Source organism: Danio aesculapii, chromosome 24 (genome assembly GCF_903798145.1).
Source record: "Danio aesculapii chromosome 24, fDanAes4.1, whole genome shotgun sequence".
NCBI classification, from domain to species: Eukaryota; Metazoa; Chordata; class Actinopteri; order Cypriniformes; family Danionidae; genus Danio; species Danio aesculapii.
Genome location: NC_079458.1, coordinates 25199402 through 25222841, shown reverse-complemented (window position 1 = coordinate 25222841; position 23440 = coordinate 25199402). Strand labels below are relative to the sequence as shown.

Genomic DNA, 23440 nt, shown 5'->3' with positions numbered 1-23440 from the left:
GAAAAGGCACATCCGTTCAGGCATTGGCCCTGGCACAGGCGCTTCAAAAGGCTGCCTCGCCTTGCCAAACATGCAAATTCACCCAACTTTATTGCCAGCTAAATGGGCTCCGGGGCCATGAAGGAAGCTGAGACACTTCCAGCCATTGGCAGAGGTTTTCTTCGAGCCAGCATCAAGGATAATCCCCCTTTACATTGATTACACAGGGCAAGTGTTGTGGCCGTCAGCTGCATGTAAGATAAAAGCATTCAAGAGAGGCCACACAGGATCTAATCCGCCTTCGGGACAGACCGATAGGGTTGAGCACAATGCACTATGTCAGATTTCCTGGTGCAAAAATAAGCTAGTCACTGAAGGCATGACATTTCCAGCCGCATAGATAAATTTACTGCCGCTTGAAATGTATTGCTCAAGTCCAAATCTATTCAGTTGACAATTTTTTTCTAGTAACGGATACCAGATGTATTTGGAGGGTAGGAGCATCATCAAAACTGAAGGTTTAATTGGATTTCACAAATGTGTTTTTGATGCCAGGTCACTTTTTTAAAAAGGCATTTCTGGTGTCATTTTTTTTGTATGATAAACAGGATTTGGCTGCGTGCAAAAAGGAAGAAGGACTAACTGTTCTTCAAAATACCTCACTTGTGAAAAAGGAAGCAATGTTTTGAATTAGAGATTCCCAATGTTTATTACTTCAAGGATTCTGGCTGTCCTCAACAATACCCCAAGGCCCCTTGACTTTTCTGGTTGTGTATGATTTACTGGATAAAGATTTACTCTAAGATATTTTAGACTTAGGCAAACTGGAGTAAATGCATATTCATTATAAAAGTGCTTGAGGCATTATACAGTTTAGAAATTACACTATTAAAGGAATAGATTACTCAAAAATTAAACTATTTCAGCTGATTTACTCACCCTCAGGCCATTCAAGATGTTTTTTCCCCTCAGTAGAACAACAGTTTTTGCTGAAATGGTGGTCCATTGTGATTCATAAAATGCAAGTGAACAGCTACAGACACCTTGAGAGTCAAAAAGCATGCAGACTTAACCAAAGTAATATGACATGAAGCTTGAACACTGGATGGCCATGAATGTGGTCAGGACCATTTGTCAGGGCTGTGGATTAAAAGGAATAATGTTGTAAATAATATTAGTTTAATGCACAGACTGATCATTCCACTGCTTAACACCTTTGGCACTATCATACACCTGGCGCAATAAAGCACAAGACTTGTTTGCCCTGACGTGTTGCTTTTTTCATACCAGCGCAACCTTCATTTTCTCATTTTCCGCCACATTGTTTAAATAGCAAATTCATTTGTGCCACTTTGTGGACTCATGAGTGTTCAGGTCAAGAAAAGAGGTGTGTTAAGGCGTATTGTTTGCGCATTGCTATTTTGAGAAACTGAAATAGACTCCGCAATAGAGCAGCTTAAAGCAGGTCTAAAGTGCACCTCATTTACACATTGCTTAATACACACAGGATGTACAGCAATACGCAAATATCATTACAATTGAAAAAGAATTAAAGGAATAAAATATTACAACAACTATTACTTTCTACATAAATATAATATATATATATATATATATATATATATATGCATATTTATATTTGTTTTATTAAAAACAAGCTTAGATTTGTCCACCTGACAGGTTTTGGACCATATGGGGCATAGCATGTGTGTTTGGATATAACTAAGTTTTTTGACCACACTTCGTTATTACTGTTAATTTATTAATTTGCTGGAAATTAGAACTGAATTTAGAAATAGTTTTGAAACAAATCTTTGCGCTTGAAAAAAAATGAAATTAAATATGTAGGCTAATGGAAGTCTATGTGTATAACACTGTATTCTTATCCACGAAAGAGAGAAAGAGAAAGTGAAAGTAAAGGCCGATTAGAAGAGGCTCGTTCTTTATCCTCATGCTGCAGATGGTTTGTTTAACTGTTTTCTCGCTAGTGACGTGTTCAGTTTTTCCACTTACAAAGTCTGCCAGGTAAATAGCAAATGCACCATGGTGCGATGCAACTGCCTCTTAATGGGAATGGGAGATGAGACTCAAAGATTGCTTTATTCTCAAAACACACCCATAACTCATTAAGAAAATAAGCACAACCCTGTTAGACCATGCGCCGCAGCACAAAGCATATTTTTTCATCTTTAAAAAAGTGCATTTGGACACGCCCTTAATGCTTTTGCACCCTGCACTTTAGACTTTGCGCCTAGATCGTTGAAATAGAGCCCCTTGTGTATTATAAGGTACTTTTTTTTTACCTGTTTGTGTGTTTGGCTCTTAAAATACTTATTACTTTGAATCACCAAGGGTCACAGTTTCAGCAAAAAAAAAAATGTCCCCCTAATCTTGGCTGTCTCTATAATTAGCTGGTGGTGAGTAAATTAACTTTCCAATTAGGCTTTATTTATCCATGATATATTGCTTGCTTTAAGACATTTACATGTATGCATTTGGCAGAAATTTGAATACCTATATTGCAGTCAAGGTACACGTTTCGTCAGTTTTCATTTTCCTCGGTGGTTGAAACCATGAAATTGAGGTTGCTAGTTCCATGCTGTGGAATCTTCATTTAGTTGTTTTTGATTTTTGCTTTGACAGTTAAACATCACTTTAACACCTCGTCAATTTAAGACCATTTTGTAAGTCTTCCAGTGTTAAGAACAGATGATTTAAACTAATGACAGATGATTTATTAAATTCTTCTGTGTCTCTATCTGCCTGTGTGAAGAAACAGAAATTGGTATAAAAAAGTAGCCCAGCACGAAATGTCATACTTGGTTTCTGTGATAGCATATCCCTTGTGCTTACTGTATACAAATGGAAATCACCTTCCTGTCATGGTAGCTTCCCCTTCGCAGGCTAAATGTCACGGTAAGCAAGAATCAAGGCTTTGCCATACTGCACATAAGGACAGAACGGGTGTGCTGCGAACGATTAGCATTTAGCCATTGCAGCCGCCACTAGGCGTGACAAACAAGTAATGAGATAAGCATTTTTTTCCATTTCACAAAATACTGTTGCAGGAAACAAGGCTGAAAGTTGGAAGAACATTTCTACAGTAACGAATGATTCGAACGATGAAATAGTTTTCACTGCTACATCAGCTCCTCTGGCTAAAACTAAATTAAATGAAAATGTTTGGATGTACAGTATTTTCTCTGCATAGATACTGTAAATATTATATAGTAACTTTTTTGTATATATCAACTTACATCTTTTTTTTCAATTTGTATTTACCTAGATATTTGCTAGCCTTTGAAGTCGAAGAAGTGCAGTCTTTCTAAATTCAATCTCTTTCTCTGCACAGCTGACTAACCTGACTGAGGTCCATGATCAAATCAGTGGGATGGCACGGTGCCCCTATAACCCTCTGCATAATTCCACCGCCCTCATCACTTCCAGCGGAGAACTGTATGCTGCAACTGCAATGGACTTTTCAGGCAGAGACCCAGCCATCTACCGCAGCTTGGGAGGACTTCCACCTCTGCGTACTGCTCAGTACAACTCCAAATGGCTCAATGGTAGGCTTAAACTGTGAATGAAAGATATTGAATTGAATTGAATTAAAAACAAATGGAACACATTATTGGCAATTAAGTGCAGAATTTTGCTTTGAGGATATATAATTTCATGAAAACATAACAAGTTGGGGTAAGATTGTGTCATTTTTTATTCACTCTCATTTACGGTAATTCCAAACCTGTGTAACTTTCATTATGTAACACAAATGGAGATTTTACAGTATACAGACTGACAGTCTCCATCACCTTTATTGACTGAGACTGTCAGTCTCTAACAGTATGCCTATCATCTGTGTTTGTGTTTCACAGTAGAGTTGTGTCCCAAGTGACTTCACTACACATTTATGCACTATGCATCTGCATTCTATACTTAAAAAGACTTCCCTAAAAATGAAAAATGACTCACCATGTATTCTCCCTCAAGTGGTATATTCTCCCTCACTAATAAATATCTTAAACTTAGGATTGCACAGACTAGTCTACTGGTCGAGTTTAATGCTCTGCCATGACCCTTTTAATTGACGTTGACTAGTCACACTGCACAGATCATGTGGTTTGACCTGAACTACATTGCAGCTTTACACACAAAGGCGGTTCAATGAATGAAACGGCCGCTAGATTATTGAAATAAGTATTTAAAATGTTATTTTTCTTAAGTCAGCGTCAAAGATTCACATGAACTTTGAGTGAAATTTAAATCATCAAACAGATACCAGTTAGGTCACTCCATGCATATTTGTGAATGAATTGTGAAACACGCAGAAACCGCATGTGGGAAACTTCATAGCATGTGTAAATATCATCCCAGGTGAACGCAATGAAGATGTGCACTCAGGAGACATCTGATAACCAAAATAAGCTGGAACCGTGAAATAAGGCCAACTTGAGCAGGATTTTGAGCAGTTTTCTAGCACATAAAATATGCAACTTAGCAGGACTATGAACGTGTAATAAGGCTTAACGTCATAGCCTTCATCTTTCGTGTGTTATGTTGTTATGAAATAACTTCACATAAATCTGTGTGCTGACGCTTGCTAATGTTGCGTTATTAAGGAAATAAAAGTGTTGACAATGTATTTTTTTTGCACTAAAATTAGTGATTGGTAAAGTTGCATTGTTTTTACAACATGTTATGAGCTGTCAAGCAGCACGTGTATATATTTCCTGCAAATTATTAACAATTGTGGCATGTTGCAAAACATATGCATCTTGTGTTGTATTGATGAGGTCATCAGCGACTAGTCAGCCTCAACTCAAATTTGATAACATTAAAGTCCAGGTAATGAAGTGCACTGTTTATTTTTTTAATGTCCATTGGAACACACTTACAACTTTTTTGAATACTATGATTTCATACATAGTAACTACTTTCTTAAATCACAGTAAAATTTAACATTAATCAAATCTAGGTTAAAGCAACTAACATATGGCTACATTTTTAATGTCCTTACAAGTAACTCACGTATTTAAAATCTAAACATCTGCATTCTTTACTTAAAAGTCTCAAAAATACATTATATGGTCTAACAGCTGCAGTATTTGTCAACCTATAGTGAGTTTGGACCTCTCACTGTGGGCAGAGTGATATGCACAACTGAGGCTGGAATTGTGCTGATACTAGTAGAATATTGCACGACTGGTAACCAATCAGATTTGAGAACCACATTGTTAAAACAGATTGTTAAAACAAAGACATCCATCTTTTGCTGAAGCTGAATAAAATGCAGATAGAAATGATAGAAATACTCACTGGCCACTTTATTAGGTACACCTTACAAGTATTGAGTTGGACCCACTTTTGCCTTTGAACTGCCTTAATCCTTCGTGGTATAGATTTAACCTGAAATATTCCAGTTGATACTGGAAATATTCCTTAGAGATTTTGGTGCATATTGACATTATAGCATCACGAAGTTGCTGCACATCTATGATGGGAATCTCCCGTTCCACCACATCCCAAAGATACTCTATTGGATTGAGCTCTGGTGACTATGGAGGCCATTTGGCTACAGTGAACTCATTGTCATGTTCAAGAAGCCAGTTTGAGATGATTTTTGATATGACATCCTGATATGTGATTTTGATATGTGATCCTGCTGGAAGTAGTCATCAGAGAATGGGTACACTGTGGTCATAAAGGGATGGACATGGTCAGCAACAATACTCGGGTAGGCTGTGACATTGACACGATGCTCAGTAGGTACTAATGGGCCCAACATGTGCCGAGAAAATATCCCCCACACCATTACACCACCACCACCACCAGCCTGAACCAATGATACAAATCAGGACGGATGCATGTTTTCATGTTGTTGATGCCAAATTCTGACCCTACTTCTATTGTCCTATTTTGTTGAACCCTTGCGAATTTTCAATTAAATTAAATTCAATTCATTATTCATTATTATTTGTAAAGCGCTTTTAACAATGTAGATTGTCAAAGTAGCTTCACATAAAAGATCATAGTATATTGAAATAGTGTAGTTCAGTTTTCAGTGTTTAAGTTCAGTTCAGTTTAGCTCAGTTCAGTGTGGTTAAATATTCACTACTGAGAGTCCAAACACTGAAGAGCAAATCCATCTATGCGCAGCTCTACAGATCCCCAACCATGCAAGCTAGTGGCGACAGTGGCGAGGAAAAAACTTCACCAATTGGCGAAAGTAAAGAATTAAAAAACCTTGAGAGAAACCAGGCTCAGTTGGGCACGACCATTTCTCCTCTGGCCAAACGTCTTGTGCAGAGCTGCAGTCAAGGCGCCGGAGGCTAGAAGCTGGACCTCAGCGAATACTCGTTTGTCCCTGGAGTATCACAGGAATCAGTCTCATGCTCTCCACTCCACCATGACCACCACAGTAGCTGCACAGGATACGGCCTGGTCCAGGATATGGAAACCTTGGGATCATCTCAGTTTCCTGTTCTTAGCTGACAAGAGTGGCACCTGGTGTGGTCTTCTGCTGCTGTAACCCATCCGCCTCAAGGTTCGACGTGATGTGCGTTTAAAGATGCTCTTCTGCATACCTCAGTTGTAACGAGTGATTATTTAAGTTACTGTTTTAGAGTTACTGCCTTTCTATCACCTTGAACCCGTCTGGCCATTCTCCTCTGACCTCTGGCATCAACAAGGCATTTGCACCCACAGAACTGCCGCTCACTGGATATTTTCTCTTTTTTCTGACCATTCTCTGTAAATGCTAGAGATGGTTGTGAGTGAAAATCCCAGTAGATCAGCGATTTCTGAAATACTCAGACCAGCCCGTCTGGCACTAACAACTATGCCACATTCAAAGTCACTTAAATCATCTTTCTTCCCCATTCTGATGCTCGGTTTGAACTGCAGCAGATCGTCTTGACCATGTCTACATGCCTAAATGCATTGAGTTGCTGCCATGTAATTAATTGTCTGATCAGAAATTTGCGTTAACAAGCAGTTGCACAGGTGTGGCCAGTGAGTGTATATTTTGGTCTAAATAATCAAATTTTGTGACACCCCGACTTTAAATGCATCAAATATGCATCAAATTTGATGTTTTTAGTGCAACTTTATTAGTCATTTGACAGAAGCTAGATGAAGTAGAGAATGCACATGCCAAAATGAGCAGGCTGTTCAGCATGTCTTCATCCTAAAAAATCCTGAACTGTATTACACAAAAATAAATGTTGATGTCTTAAGGGAAGCCAATTGAAAACTACTGATGTTTTTTTTTTTTTATTATTTGTATAGAAGTATGAATTCTGCTTTCGGCGCAAAAGCAGATTTAACCATTTACTTGAAAATGAAAAATCTGTCATCATTAATTTACTCGCATGTGATTCCAACCCTGAAGGAAAGCAAGCAGTGTTAGACCCCAATGAAAATGAACTAAAAAATAAAACATTTCACTATACATCACAAAAGTAGGTCAGTCATACAGGTTTAGAACAACTTGAGGTTGAAAAAACTAATGGTAAAATTTACATTTCTACACGATCCATCCCTTTAACTTACACTTTGATCTTTACTCCAAACCTAAACATCAACGTCCAAAAAATCCCTGAGCTGATGGGCTTTAAAATGATTATCAGACAATCTTGACAGAGAAGAATTTCAGCTGCTTTACATTTACATTGCATTACCTTTTTCCGATTGATTTTTTTCCTCCTTCGTGTTGTGCAAATGTGTTCAGCTCCTCACCACAAAAGAAAATGAATTTGCCGTCAATCACAAGCAGCTCCTCAAAGTTGCCCCTGACAGTTGCTCTTTTTGCCTTTGAGAAGCTTGTGCGTTCATCAGTTTTGAATGGCGAATGATAATTAAACGTGTAAGCTGGCTTTGATCATTTCTCACCGTAACCTTTCTGTTCTCCCATGACAAATGAGTTCGTCCATTACCTAAGCATAAGATTAATAAACGCATCTCGATGGGCCAGCGGTTCTGCTCCATGTGCAATCCGTTATTAATCACTGTCATCCTGTCCCCCGTTTCTGTCAAACTCAGAGCCCAACTTCGTCTCTTCCTATGACATCGGCAACTTCACGTACTTCTTCTTTCGTGAAAATGCTGTGGAGCACGACTGCGGCAGGACTGTTTTCTCTCGGGCCGCCCGCGTCTGTAAGAATGACATCGGGGGCCGTTTCCTTCTGGAGGACACCTGGACCACCTTTATGAAGGCCCGGCTCAACTGCTCACGGCCTGGCGAGATCCCATTCAACTACAATGAGCTGCAGGGAACCTTCTTTCTGCCTGAGCTCGAGCTCCTCTATGGGATTTTCACCACTAATGTGTGAGTAAAGAAGGGTTTTTATTGTGGTTTAAAGGGAAAGTTTGCCCCAAATAATTAAAACATATTCACAGTTTGGTCACCATCAAGTGGTTTCAAACCTTTATGAGTTTCTTTTTTCTGTTGAACACAAAAGAAGAGATTTTGAAGAATGTTGCTAACCGACAGCCACTTGCATAGTAGGAAAAGGGATATATGGAAGTCAATGGTTGCTGGTTTCCAACATTCTTCAAATATATATATATTTGTATTGATCTCTTTAAGGTGCACACTATTACAATGGGAATTAAATGTTTGGAATAATTATGATTTCTAATGTTCTTTTATAGATCATTTTCTCACCAAGGCTGCATTCATTTGTTCAGAAATACTGTAAAATTTAAATATCGTTACATTTATTTATTTATTTATTTATTATTCGTTTGTTTGTTTATTTATTTATTTGTATCTTTTGATTTTCATGCCAGTGGTAATTTTTCAGCAGCTATTACACCAGTCATCAGTGTTCCACAATCCTTTGGAAATCATACTATGCTGATTTAATTGTTTTTATTATTAATTTTGTGCTGATCAAGGTTATTATAGTTAACGAAAACGAACAATAAAACTAAAATTTAAAAACATTTTTGTTAGCTGAAATAAAAATATTACAACAACAAAAAACTAAAACTAATAAAAAACTAAAGTAAAACTAAGCAATTTCAAAGTATAGAAACTAATAAAAACTAATAAATCTCCCTCTAAAACTAAATAAAACGAACTAAATTTAAAAAACAAAAATTCAAAATGAAATAAAAATCTAAAACTATTATAACCTTGGTGCTGCTTTATATTTAAATAGTTTTTATATTAAACTAGCTCTCTTCAACTCTCACATGGTCGCCCACTGAAGCTGAGCAGGGTTGTGCCCGGTCAGTACCTGAATGGGAGACCACAAAAGCTAGGTTGTTGGCGGAAGTGTGGTTAGTGAGACCAGCAGGGGGCGCTGAACCTACAGCATGTGTGGGTCCTAATGCCCCAGTATATTGATGGGGACTCTATACTGCTCAGTGAGCACTGGCTTTTGGATGAGCCATTAAACCTAGGTCCCTCGGTTTTCTCTCTGCTCTCTCACAGACTCTCTGTGGTCATTAAAAATCCCAGAATGTCCTTCGAAAAAAGGAGTAGGGGTTTAATCCCGGCATTCTGGCCAAATTTACCCACTGGCCTCTGTCCATCATGGCCTCCTAACCAGCCCCATATCATAATTGGCTTCATCAATCTTCATGTCTCCTCTTCACCAATCAGCTGGTGTGTGGTCTGGTGCAATATAGCTGCCGTCGCGTCATCCAGGTGGATGCTGCACACTAGTGGTGGTTGAGGAGATTCTCCCCAAAAATGAGCAAATCGATTTGAGTGTCCAGAAAAGTGCAATATAAATGTAAGGAATTATTATTGATATTAATATTTATTTATTTATTTGTTATTATTATTATTATTATTATTATTATTATTATTATTATTATTATTATTATTATTATTATTATTATTATTACTATTATTATTAATATTATTAAATGTCCACATAAGTCAGGTTAGGGCCCGTTATTTCAAACTGAACCGCCAGCAAATTGTTGTTATTAATAGCACAGGTTTTTTTATTATTATTATTTATATAAAAATAATGAGAACAATTATTTTAATATTCTACACTAGCCTCTTTTTCCTATCTCTTTTTCTGCTTAGCTACTGTTATCTTTCTTCTAGTGTAAGAACTGTATCCCAGTCAGCGATGGACAGATCCATTTTTCACATTATGATCTACTATGCTTTAATGATTGTCAGAGAAAAAGCGTTTTATGTGTGTGCGCGCTGACGGTCTGCTTCTTCCTCTCTCAGTAACAGTATTGCGGCCTCAGCAGTGTGTGCCTTCAATCTGAGCGCTGTTACCCAAGTGTTCAGCGGCCCTTTCAAGTACCAAGAGAACTCGCGCTCCGCTTGGCTTCCTTACCCCAATCCTAACCCCGACTTCCAGGTAAGCACCCGGAAAATGGCAGCCATGCATTCGCTCCATCTGCTTTAAAAGTTAAGTGGCACTTTGCACAAATAGGCTACAGATTAAGGCTTGAAACTGGAAAAGTGAAAGAAGGTGCTTGACCTTCAGAGAGCACCGATCATTATGTTCATCATCAGGAGGTCATTCTCAATAGTTTAATTTTGGACTTAATTGAAAAGTTTAGGTTTTAGACCTTATTAGCAATATTAGGGGCTTGATTTGCTTTTTAATCCAATATTTGATAGAACTTTATAACTTTTCTATTGAATGAAAAAAGATTGATAATTAAAGTATATAAAGTATGCTATTACAGTTGTAAAGCTGTACAGTCTTTGTTGCCCTATGTTGAGCTCTGTTATGTATTTTATGTTTCCTTCCCATGTGCTTGTTTGTTCCCATGGTTACCCTAGTTTGCCTCTCTAGTGATTCATTGGCTGCTTCTGAAAGCTCTAAGGCTCCATAGATTTTACATTAGATGTCGCCTACCCTGTTGTTGTCTATTGGAAGGAATGCGTCAATAGAGGCGCCATTTTAGTACAGGGCAGCACTTCTTTGAAATGAATGTGGGACCAAGGTGCAGTGGAGGACTGGCCATCCAGAGCCAGAGATATATACACATATATAGATATATCTATGATCGTGAGTTTTCCCGGTGGTCAGTATGCAAATATAAAATTTAAAAATTGCAAAAATTATAATTTGACATCACTTTTCTACATCGATGGATAAATGATCGCATGGGCATTGCGATGAAGAGCGAGTGTTTGTGTGCATGGAAATGTATTATCCTCCCAACCTGTTTAATTTGATCTAATCCGTGTCCTGAAACACACCCCGTCTCCTGCTTTCACATCTAATTCTAACGGAGGGAGCGAGTTATTTGTGAATAAATCTCCGTTATGAACAGCTCATTCACAACAATAATACACATTTCTGGTCGGAAGCGTCTTGTTGTAATATTTAATTTACATTGTTTACTTATTTTATTCAACAAAACTAGCATAAGCCTTGAATTTAGTGCAAGTTGGTGCTACTTTGCCTTATGGTCAGTGCAGCAAGAGACTGTATTACCATCAATAATGTTACTTGTTGAGCATAAAAGTTTGTAACATGCAAAAACGCAAAAACTGAAATTTTACCTATGAAATGTGATGCCTTTGTGCTTTGTGTTCTTTGTTTGCTTGTTACTACACCCATAAGCAGCGCTAAAGGCCAGCATCTTCACATTGGTACATTGGTACATTGTCTTGACTAATGCGGTTGAATGGCATTTGTCTTGGGAGCACTGTACAAATGTGGCGGCGCTATTGATGCATGCTCAGGGTTGTTACAAACCCCTGATGTTGGTCTAGGGAGTTATGTTTGACATGTATGTGCAATTAAAATAAATTTATACAAATAGTGAAGTAAGTGCTAAAGACAACCAAAGTAGATACCAAAAATTGTCACTTTATTTACAAAACCCAAAGTGAAAAAAACAATGAATTAATCAAAAATAAAGAAAAAGAAAGTAAGGCAAAAATATATATTTACAATATATACAACACTGAGACAAACACAAAGATGGGGAAAAACAAGAGAGCTGGCAGAAGGGATGTGGACAGCGCTAAAGAAATGAAAAGAACAAAACCCAAACGATATCTAACTCCTCAAAAGCATCTAACTAACTAAATATATGAAACAAAATAACAAACACGCGAAGAGTCTTCCGAGTCCTAACTATCTACTCTATCCAAAAAGTACAAGGGGTGGCGCTCGCCCCTAACCTAATGTACTAAACACAAGAGTAGTCCTACGTGTTGCAAGATATATGCCACGTGACCTGCTTACCTGTCCGCTTCATCCAAGCCTCGTAAACAACGTAACTGAGAAATGGAATGATATAGGCTATGAATGACGGATGGATAACGTGCACACAGAAATGGGTAACAACAAAAATACACAGTTAGACAGGGTTTTTCCTTCTAATACAACGCATCAAATGAAACAAGAAGGACGCTTTTATGACGGGTGGTCTTTGCTTATTGGATATGATATCAGAGTGACGTAACCAGGGAGGAAAACAGCAGAATCGACCAATAGCTGAAACCTTGACAATATGAAAGCAGATACGTAAGAGCAGAGTGAGAGAGAGAGAGAGAGAGAGAGAAAACACACAACAGAGCACAAACAACACAAATCAAATACATAACAAGGGTCCGTATGTGATATCTAGTGTATATATATCTATGCTAAGGCTCTGTTTACAGCTTCATGTTTTCTCTGATTGGAGAATCGTCTGATTTATGAAAAAAGTTCCACTTACTGTACATTTGGCCTCATAAATGTATCTATGCTAAATGGATATAAACAAAGTCCCTTTAAGGCAAGAAATTTCACTCGACAGCCATCTTTGAAACAGCTCTCGGGTAGTATGCTCAGGCATTCTGTCTGAATGGGGACACATAAAATTCTCTAAAACTAAAATTGGTGCAACAACTGTCTCTTTAGTGTTTCATTTCTAAACATCCAAATTACACAAAATCTGCAGAAACTCACGTCTGGTCCAAGCCCCTCCCCTGGAGTTTTGTCAGTCTATAGTGATTGATGATTGGCTCCTGTACTAGAAGGTGGGATTTGTAACATATGCTGGATAAGTTCATTCCGCTGTGGTGATCCCATATTAATAAAGGGGCTAAGCCAAAAAGAAATTGAATGAATGAACAGTCTCAAAAATGTGACCTTTGTTCTGATCACATTTTAAAGGCAGCATAGATGGATCTTCACTGCCTTCGGTTTCCAACAATCCTGATATTCTGCATCAAATAGCACCGCTTGAGTGTCAATTTGTGTGTTTTTTGATCAACAATTACCACATTTAATGGAATTTTTTGTGCGAGGTTACTATTGTAGTAAGCAAATTACTCCTTAGCTATCTACCGAAGCTCTCTCTGTTTTGTTGTATGTGATTAAACCATTCTGTTGTCTCAAAAGTCTGTCTAGAATTGCTTCTACAAGGTGCCTTCTTGCACAAATGCTTCCTCCAGGGTCACTGGCCGATTAGGCTGTGAGTAAACAAGTCAGCTTCCTAAGCATTCGGATCTAGCCTTTGCCTCCTCCCTCTCATTCCCTTGTTACCTTGTTAGCCCCTGTGAATAAAAGACCATTTTCCTGTGTTTGTATGTTGTTTGGGGAATGTGGTAATGTTGTTTTTTCTGAGTTCCAAGCCCTGTTTACCCCATCTTTGCTATCGCTTTGGATTTACTAATATTCAGTGGTGTAATGCAATTAATTACAAATACTCAAATTACTGTAATTGAGTAGTTTTTCTCAGGAATTGTAATTTACTAAAATAGTTTTAAAAATGTGTACTTTTACTCTTCCTTGAGTACATTTTTAGTGCAGTAGTGGAGTAAAAGTACTCCACTACTTTCCTTCAACCTGCAGTCACTACTTTATTTTCTCTTGTCTATGGAGATTAGAAAGTTTAGTCCTGTGATTCATGTCCTATCAAATCGCACATAAAAGGTATATCGCATCACACTGAACAACCTCAAGACATGGGTGATTTAGAATTGCAGCAAACCATTTGGAAGCATTTAAAGTGTCCAAGAAGATGTCCAAAATATTTACACGCATTGACGCAGCGATGCATGTCACTAATGGGAAGATGAAGGATGTTTACTGTATGATGACCGAAATGGCCTTCAACAGCCAGCAAGCACAAGACATCAACATGATATCAAATTGACATTGTACCCCAACGTCATAGGGACATTGCATTTTGTTTGAATATGAAAATCATGTTGACATCACAACTCAACGTCAAGCCAACGTCCAACAAAAAACCAACCAAAAATCAACGTCTAATGATGTTACAGCTTGATGTTGTGTTGACGTTACCACAATGTCTAACAGATGTTGGATTTTGATTGCCATACCTGACGAATAAACGTCAGTATTTGACATCAATATGACGTTGGTTTAAGATGTTGACTCGAAGTTGGATTTTGGTCACTTTCCAACACAACCTAAAATCAACCAAATATCAACGTCATCTGATGTCATTATTTGACGTCAAAATAATGTTGTCCTTAGATGCTGGCTAGACATTGACTTTTCGTCACCCGACATCGCAACCTAAATCTTGCCTAATATTATATAACGTCTAATGACGTTGTGTGCCTACTGGGCAATAACTAAATACACTACAGAATGTTAAGTTTACACCCATCCACAAATTACAGATAAATGCATCAGCTTTTCACAGTCTAATACTCACTACTCACTACTCTTGAGTATTTTGGAAAGGTTTACTTTTTACTCATACTTTGAGTAATATTTACAACACATACTTTTACTCTACTAACACTAAATTTTTAGGCAAGTAATGGTACTTTTACTTGAGTATGATTTTTTAGTACTTTCCACCACTGCTAATATTTCATTGTTACCTGTGCCTTTGCATTTATGATGATGATGATGATGATGATGATGATGATGATGATAATAATAATAATAATAGTAATAGTTGTTGTTTTTGTTAATTTATAATGCTAATAACAACCACAATAATAACTAGAAAAGTAAAGTTCGCAGACCAACTTTATGGTGGCTTGAGAAAGCCTCGTTTGAAAGTTTGAAGTAGGTTTAAAGTTTAAAGAATGGAAGTAGTTTTTAAGACGTTTGAAACAGCTGGCTTAGATAAGTACATATATGTTAGCATAATTCTAGTATGAATTGGCATGTTTCTTGCTAAGGTGTTGCTAGTGTGTTCTAAGCGGTTGCTAAAGCGTTGCTAGGTGGTTGCTAAGGTGTAGGTAGGTGGTTGCTATGGTGTTGCAAGGGTGTTCTGAGTGGTTGCTACGTGGTTGATAAGGCATTGCTAGGTGATTGCTAAGGTGTTTTGAGTGGTTGCCATGTGGTTGCCAAGGCGTTGCTAGGGTGTTGCTAGGCGTTTGCTAAGGTGTTGCTAGGTGGTTGCTTGGGTGTTCTGAGTGGTTGCTTAGGTATTGCTAGGTGGTTGCTAAGGGGTTTCTAGGTGGTTGCTAGGGTGTTCTGGGTGGTTGCTAATTCGTAGCTATGTGGTTGCTACGGTGTTGTTAGATGGTTGATAAGGTGTTTTGAGTGGTTACTAGGCAGTTGCTAACATAAATTAGCATGTTTCTAGTATGACTGAGCATTATGCTAGTATGTTTCTTGCATAAATTAGCATGTTGTTAGCATGCTTCTAATATGCATTAGCATGTTGATAGTGCGTTTATAGTATGAATTAGCATGTTGCTAGTATGATTAGTATGTCATTAGTATGTTTTTTAGTATGGATTAGTATATTTCTAGTATGGATTGGTATGTTGCTAGTATGTCCAATGTAAAGTCAATGGCAGTTTTTTTACAATGGAAGTCTATTGGACAGTTGCTAGGGTGCCGTAAGTGGTTGCTAGGGTGTGCCTAAAAGGTTTAAAGATCATCAGTGGTTGGCAGATTGGTAGTCTGAGTTAAATGAGGTCAACCTTAAGTCTGTTTGACTCTCTAGCGCAAAGTTATGAGGTTACAAAAAAAGTTTGACCCAATGTTAGGTCAATGGGACTTTTCCGAATTTTCCAGGTCAGTTTTCAGAAAACCGTCAGATGGTCAGTTGGAAAAGATATAGCAACAGGAGTCAGATCAGTTCGGAGGTTTGGTGTTAATTTGGTGGTTGTATTATTAAAGGTCTAGGAGAAGATGCAAATAGAAATTAGTCTCAGAAGAGGAAGAAGTTTATATAGTAAAGAAATATAAATCTACACACTGTATCAGTTAATATTTGACGAATTGTTCCCAAACACAAGCCAGAAACATGTGAACCACCTGCAATAAAGCTCCAATCATAGACTAGTATTTTCTTGCATAAATCCAGGCAGCACCTTTTTTTTGCCAAGCAGTGTATAACAAGTGCCATAAACTGGCCCTAAAATGACAGTAATATTGTTTATGGCTATTATTTCTGGCACACTACATTGCACAACAGTAAGTAGTTATTGTGACAGGCCTAGACGTTGAATGTAAATTGTTAAAAACAACGAGTTCTAAAGTGCGACAGGTAAAAAAAATCACCATATTTTGGAAGAATGTGTAAATAATTATAGGTTAATACCAAAAAATAATGTGAAATGTGTGTCTCTAATGCCAGACTGAATTTGTGAAAGTGCCAGGTCACTTTCTGTTGGCAATGCTCCAGTTGTAAACAACCAAAAGAATAATTGACTTTCTTACCTCGAATACCACCTATGTGCTCCCAATTAAAATGAGATGTTGACTGATGTTTCCGGTGCTTATTCTCTGGAAAATGGTAATATGAGGTGAAGGTGATTTCGTATTTTTATGAGCATTGTTCAATTATCCAAAGCCCATAAACACAAGAGTCTGATATTGTCTGTGATGTAAAGAGGGTACGGATCGAAGCGCAGTTCCGCAGGCCTCTCTCATGGTTGTTAATTTGCCTCCATTTCCATGTCTTTGTAATGCTCATGAATTTATTAATACAGTTTCCAGCTTATAACATTTTTGGCAGGATATTTACAATGATAAGAGCTAATAAACCTGCATTCATCTCCTGTGGAGGATCGCCAGCTACTTCACAATGAGTCTGAAGTGCTTTTGGTTTTAAGACTCTCTTCAGAAAACATGCTCAAACATAGTGATCAGCATGGAGGAGAAATGTGCTGTATGTATCTAAAGTGTTCAGCATAACTTCCTGGTAAAATAATTTGGCCCAAATTATAGTCTTTTTTTTTCCACTGGGCACTGTTGAGTATGGTGCAAATTCCGTCATCAGCACAGTATGCGTTCTTCTAACCAGGCTTACAATACACAGTTACAAGTGCTTGTGTGAGGATACTAAAAGATTTCTGTGACTTTTTAATAAAGTAAGGAATGGGAAAGGTTTATTTGCATATACTTAGAATTGTGAGGGAAAACTGCTAAATTTTGGGTTCATAATTTTCAATTTATTAATTCATTAATTTTCCTTCGGCTTAGTCCCTTACTTATCAGGGGTTGCCACAGCGAAATGAACCAAAAATTAACACATTATGGACATGAACTCTGAACACAAGGATTGTTTTGTACATTTTGAAAGTAATTGGTGGACATTTTATTGCGATAGTGCCTCAATCTGTATTATTTTCACATTTTAAGAAGCTGAGCAATTTGATATCAATAACATTTTATGGCTAGTCTGGAAGGAAGGGTGGATGGATGGATGGATGGTAAATAAAGCCAACAAAAAAATTTATTAAATACCCATAAAGTTTTATACTTCTCAATTCCTATGTAGATTCATTCATTCATTCAATCATTAATTTTCCTTCAGCTCAGTCCCTTATTTATTCTTGCCACAGCAGAATGAACCGCCAACTATTCCAGCATATGGTTTTATGCAGCGGATGCTTTTCCAGCCACAACCCATTACTGGGAAACACCCATACACTCTCACATTCACATACACACACTATGGCCAATTTAGTTTGTTCAATTCACCTACTGTATAGCGCATGTCTTTGGACTGTGGGTGAAACCAGAGCACTTGGAGGAAGCCCATATGAACACAGGGAGAACATGCAAACTCCACAGAGAAATGCCAACAGGCCTACCTGGGACTTGAACCAGTGATCTTCTTGCTTGTGAGGCGACAGTGCCAGGCACTGAGCCATGGTGCCGCCCTAATTTGCAAGTAATATAGTTTATTGTGTAATAATAAACATCTGCACAAATAAATCATAAAATAAAATAAAAATAGAAGCAAGGTTATTAAAGTGTTAAAGTAAAACAAATAGTTTTCTACTCCAAAATGTGCTATTTCGTAGTTTTTGGCAAGTATATAGGCTTCCTTGGTTTTCAGGCTTTAATATTCATAATTGTGGCTTATTTTGTGACAAAATTTCATAAAAATAACCTTTTTTACAGTAATTACATTTCTTTATAAAGAAAAAAAGGAAGAATTTTTAATTAAAAGTCCCAATTATATATTTGTTATTATTTTTAAGTTCCATGGAAAAAATAACCTTCCATTTTAGTAAATAGATCAGCTAAATGTGTAAAAACCTCACCTCAAATCGACAGAACTGTGATATAAATTCAAATTGCAAGAAACAAAGTTCACACTTTTGTCTTTCCCCATGTCAACTTTAACTTTAATTGTGAATTTAAAGGCTTTCTCAAAATTGTAGCTTATTTAATGTTTGTATTTCACCACTGACTTTTATTTATTTATCTTATTTTCTTATTAAATGCAATTAAAATCTTCTATTTACATCTTCATTGCCAAATTGAAGTGAAATTTGCCATAATGAATTTAAAAAAGGTCAACTGTGTTGTAAATTATTTGATTAAATACACCACCTCTAACAGGCCCATAGCCAGCCTGGTGAAAGGGGTGGGGGTTTTTTCTCAAAAAGTAGACTTTTTTGCAGTTATACGCCTCATTTTCTGTTTAATAATGAGATTTAACTACTGCATTTAGTGACATTTTAGTGACCGACATTAGCTTGTCGGATGGTCATCATAACCACACTTTCTGACGTACCAAAAATATTTCCTAAAGATTTATAGAAGATTTAGAATAAAAGTTACCTGTAAAATATTGTCTCAGTTAAAAAACAATGCAGTAGCGGAAGATGATCTTTCTTATGTGAGATTGTAAAATCAAAACAAATGATAGCATTGGCCAAAACTGATTGGATGAATTCATACCAAAGCGACAGAGGATTCTGCTTGATCTTAAAGCTTTTTTCAATGGATAATTATCACTATTTTTGATTTTATAGCAGTCAAAATAGGACAAATGAAATCATGTGTAAGAGAAATTCTGGACATTTGTCAGTGAGGAGTGGGTCTTTTAAACCTCACGACCCCCCCCCCCCCCCCCCCCACACACACACACACACACACACACATCCTGGCTACGGGCCAGTCTAATAACAACATCGCAATGTTTAAATGCTCTGATCAACCTGTTTAAATTCAGCACGAAATCTGAGAATTGGAGCAGATGTTGGTACTGACCCCATTAAAATGACTTGACTACCATATCGAAACCTTTTAAAAACTGTCTGATCAGCATGGGTGTCTTTTTTTTGGATCCGCTGAATCAGACTCTCCCGTCCAGCTTATTAAAGCTGATCCCTATGACCTGATAATTACATTTCTGAACTCCACGAGAGAAAAAAAAAAACTCTTTTACTTCACATTCATTTTCCCTTTGAAGCACAAGGATTCATGAGCTCCACGAGCCCCACTTTATCTAGCTTGCTGTGACATCTTCATCAAGCATTTGTCCATGTTGTTGAGGCAAAGATTTATGAGCTTCAGATTTATGGTTTTCAGCCTTGATGGAAAGTAGCTTGCTGGATTTTCTGTTTCTGAAAGTCCAACACGCGGCCGAATTGAGCAGAACTGCGCCTGCACTGATCTCTCCAGCTGATTGATGTTGATTATATGTGATCCAGGAGAGAGTGCAGGTTTTTAAGACCGGCTAATTTAGTTGCTCCATAGACAATCTTATTCAGGGAGGAAAACAGTAATTTAGGGAAACAACTGCTTGTTGTGCTTCTTAGACCTTTCCTATAGATTTCCAAATACTATTTGAGAAGAACTTTCGAGTAATGTTTATATTTCCCCACAGACTTTGATTTATTTATTTCTTTTCTTAAGATCTGCACAGCCTGATCTCACAGCGAAATGTAACTATTTCAATTATTGTCTGAAAAGTGGATAATTTTTACAAATCTATATAATAGGGTATGTGCCGAAGTATGCTAATAGGAGTTTTAATTTGCCAGTAACCTGGGTTAAGCGCTTCCGGTGAATTGTATGCCATTGCAAAATCGGCTTGTTTAAGGTCTGTTTTCTTTAAAAATCAGCGATCTCCACTGGCTAAGTGATATCCGATATGAAGTGGGTCTCACAAGAAGCACTGCATTAAATTACATATTTCCCTGCCATGTCTTTATAATTTGAGCATTTATTTTACCCCAGTATATTTAATGGAGCTTTTGCGCTAGCCTGTTTAACTGGTTGTATTTTAATTACATTACAACATTGATGCTGGAATCGTATAAAATGGAAAAAACTCACAATAACAGGTCACTGGAAGTTTATCAGTTTGGGAACAATACTAGCTCGGCAAACACCCTATTGAATTAGTATGAAAACAGTTTTTAAATGCATGCCCCTAAACCCCTCCCTAACCGTATGTAAAATGTAATAAAATGTACAACTGAGATTATTTATATGAATTATCCACTAAATCAAAAGCTACGAATTGCTGTGAGATTCCAGGGTTGGATCTGCAATAGGTACTATATATGATGTTATCAGATTTTTTGTTGCATTAATTGCTGAAACGTTGAACATGATATATTGGGTTATAACAGAATTGGCATAGGATGCAAAAAAGGGTTACTTTAAAATGTATAACAACATAAATATTGTGGATTGCTTTATTGTACATAAATGTTCAGGGTAAACATGTTCAAAACGAATGAAACTGCAAAAGGATTGTATCATTCAATAGGAAACAACTTACAATATGGTCTCATTAGTTAATGCAAATGAATCCTTTCTAATATTACAGTAAATAAAAAATAGTTATTATCCCAGAAAAACAGTTATTACTTTTGATTGTAATGAGTTATTAAATATTAAGGCAAGACACTAGCTACGTTTCCATTTTGGATATGCGAATAAAAAACAGTTGATGGAAACGCCAAGATGCGCATTAATTTTGAAAATGCGCATAAAAAAACATGCGCAAAACTGAGTAGGATAAACTTTTTATTCGATAAGAAAAGATGCGCATAAACTGCAATGGAAACACTTTTACCGAACAAATTCCAGTATGTGCATTAAAAAAGGTCATGTGATTTTGTAATAAGAGATCATGTGATGAAAATGTATGTTAATAGACAAAGCAGCAGGCTGAGCACACTGTAAAACATCTGAAATGTTGTTTTAGTCATTCTAAAAGACCTTAAACATTTCAGTATTAGTGTTATTATAATAATAATTACAGTACCTCCAGAACTGTCAAGAGCATCTGTGCTTCGCGTCTCACACCTTAAGTCATTTATTAAATGAAGAATAGATTCACGCAGCTTCTCCTACCACAGCAAGTTCTATTTTTTCTTTGGATATTTGATGCCAGTTAATCAAAGTGATGATTTTGTTCTCTTTGACTCATTGGATGGAAACGCTGCTTTATTCGCAAGTCTTTTATGCGATAATCCAGTTTTGCGCATAAAGTTAATTCGCATTTTTGGATAGAAACATAGCTACTGATGCTGATTTTATATGTTATAATGAACGAACATGATATTATGGTAAAAATGTGACAAAGGAAAGACTTAAAAGTGTATAATTCGTTCCATAAGACAAAAATAATTTTTATGGTATACCAAAAGTCTCAAATATATATATATATATATATATATATATATATATATATATATATATATATATATATATATATATATATATATATATATATATATATATATATATATATATATATATATATGTGGAGGGCTGGACAGTTTAGTTCAAACCCTAATTAAACACACCTGATCTAACTAATTGAGTCCTTCAGGTTTGTTTGAAACCTACTGGTAAGGCTGCGTTCACACTAGAGTTTGTGCATGCTAAATTCTGTTGTACGGCGCAGTGAATAGGGGTGGGATTAAACAATATGATTAGACATTTAAAAAAGCGAGCGATTGCTCCATATTTTACCTTTCTATCCAGAGAGGTAATGTTTTGATCATCGTTGGTCTAACGCAGTCACATGATGCAATTTCGCAGGTCAGAGTTCACCAAGCTTGAACATAGCAATGCAGCGAACTGCAAAACTTGTCGCACGAGCTTGCGTTTCCGGTCTGATGCATTCGCATGCATGAATGGAAGTCTATGTGGAGAAAAGTCCAGTGTGACCGCAGCTTAAAGTGTGTTAGAGCAGGGCTGGAACTAAACTGTGCAGGGAATTTGACAGTGCTTCTATAATCTTTTGGCTTTTCATAAAGTTTTTTTTTTTGTCTTATAGAAATTATAATACACTTTTAAGTCTTTCTTTTATCACATTTTGTCCGTTACAATATCATGTTCATACAATACCATATGTTTGTTATCCCTATGCCTTGCATCATTGAATATCAGCACATGTCTAATCTGCATTTCTCTCTTTGTTTTCACAGTGTGGTACTATAGATTTTGGCTCGTATGTGAACTTAACGGAGAGGAATTTGCAAGATGCTCAGAAGTTCATCCTGATGCATGAGGTGGTGCAGCCTGTGGTTCCTGTGCCGTATTTCATGGAGGACAATGTGCGCTTCTCCCATGTGGCTGTGGACGTGGTGCAGGGCAAAGACATGCTCTATCACATCATTTATCTGGCAACAGGTACTGTATCAAGTCACATCTGCATAAAAGAAGATTTCTGTATGTATGTTTATTGTAGTCTAAAATAAGCAGTGCTTCTGATATGCTGTGCCTTATTGATGAAGGTTAATGGAGGTGCAGCATATGATTGGGCTACTAATAGCACACTTCTTGCTGCAGAATTGCTAATGGAGTCCATTAGTTTTTGCAGATGCTGGGACAGTAATGAGTGTATAGAAGCTCATTTCTGACCTCAGTTGACTATAAGATACATATGTTGAAATGAAGAAGTAAAGTCAGCGATAAAGAGCTATTTACTGGTAATTTGCCTTGTTGGTTATTATAGTTAGCAAAAATGTTAACAATTTGTTCATTAGAAATAAACCGTAACTGAGAAAAAATGTCATTTTCATTACATTTTATTACAACTGAAATAAGTAAAATTAAAATAGTTTAAATAGTTAATTAATAATAATAATACTAAAATTGTGAAAAAAAAATGTTTATACAAAAGAAAGTGACAAAATATTTATGTATTTATTGATTAATTTCTTTTACTTGTTGTATTTATTTATTTTAAACAATATATACAAAATAAAAATATAAAATTACTACATATTTTATTATTCATAATAATTAGGGATGCACTGATTCCAGATATCGTTTCGATACCGCATATTTTTGCTGGATCGGGTATCAGCCAGCTGGTACCA

General features: G+C 36.8%; 1 protein-coding gene across 2 annotated transcripts in view; it reads left to right on the top strand.

Moving 5' to 3' along the window:
* The window catches only part of sema5a (sema domain, seven thrombospondin repeats (type 1 and type 1-like), transmembrane domain (TM) and short cytoplasmic domain, (semaphorin) 5A), a 298541-nt gene that overhangs the window by 157990 nt on the left and 117111 nt on the right, over positions 1-23440 (top strand). For both annotated transcript variants that reach the window (XM_056451158.1, XM_056451159.1), the window contains exons 7-10: positions 3332-3545; positions 8020-8305; positions 10181-10316; positions 22544-22748. In XM_056451158.1, coding sequence (XP_056307133.1) covers positions 3332-3545; positions 8020-8305; positions 10181-10316; positions 22544-22748 — 841 coding nt within the window. The remainder of the gene's footprint in view (positions 1-3331; positions 3546-8019; positions 8306-10180; positions 10317-22543; positions 22749-23440) is intronic.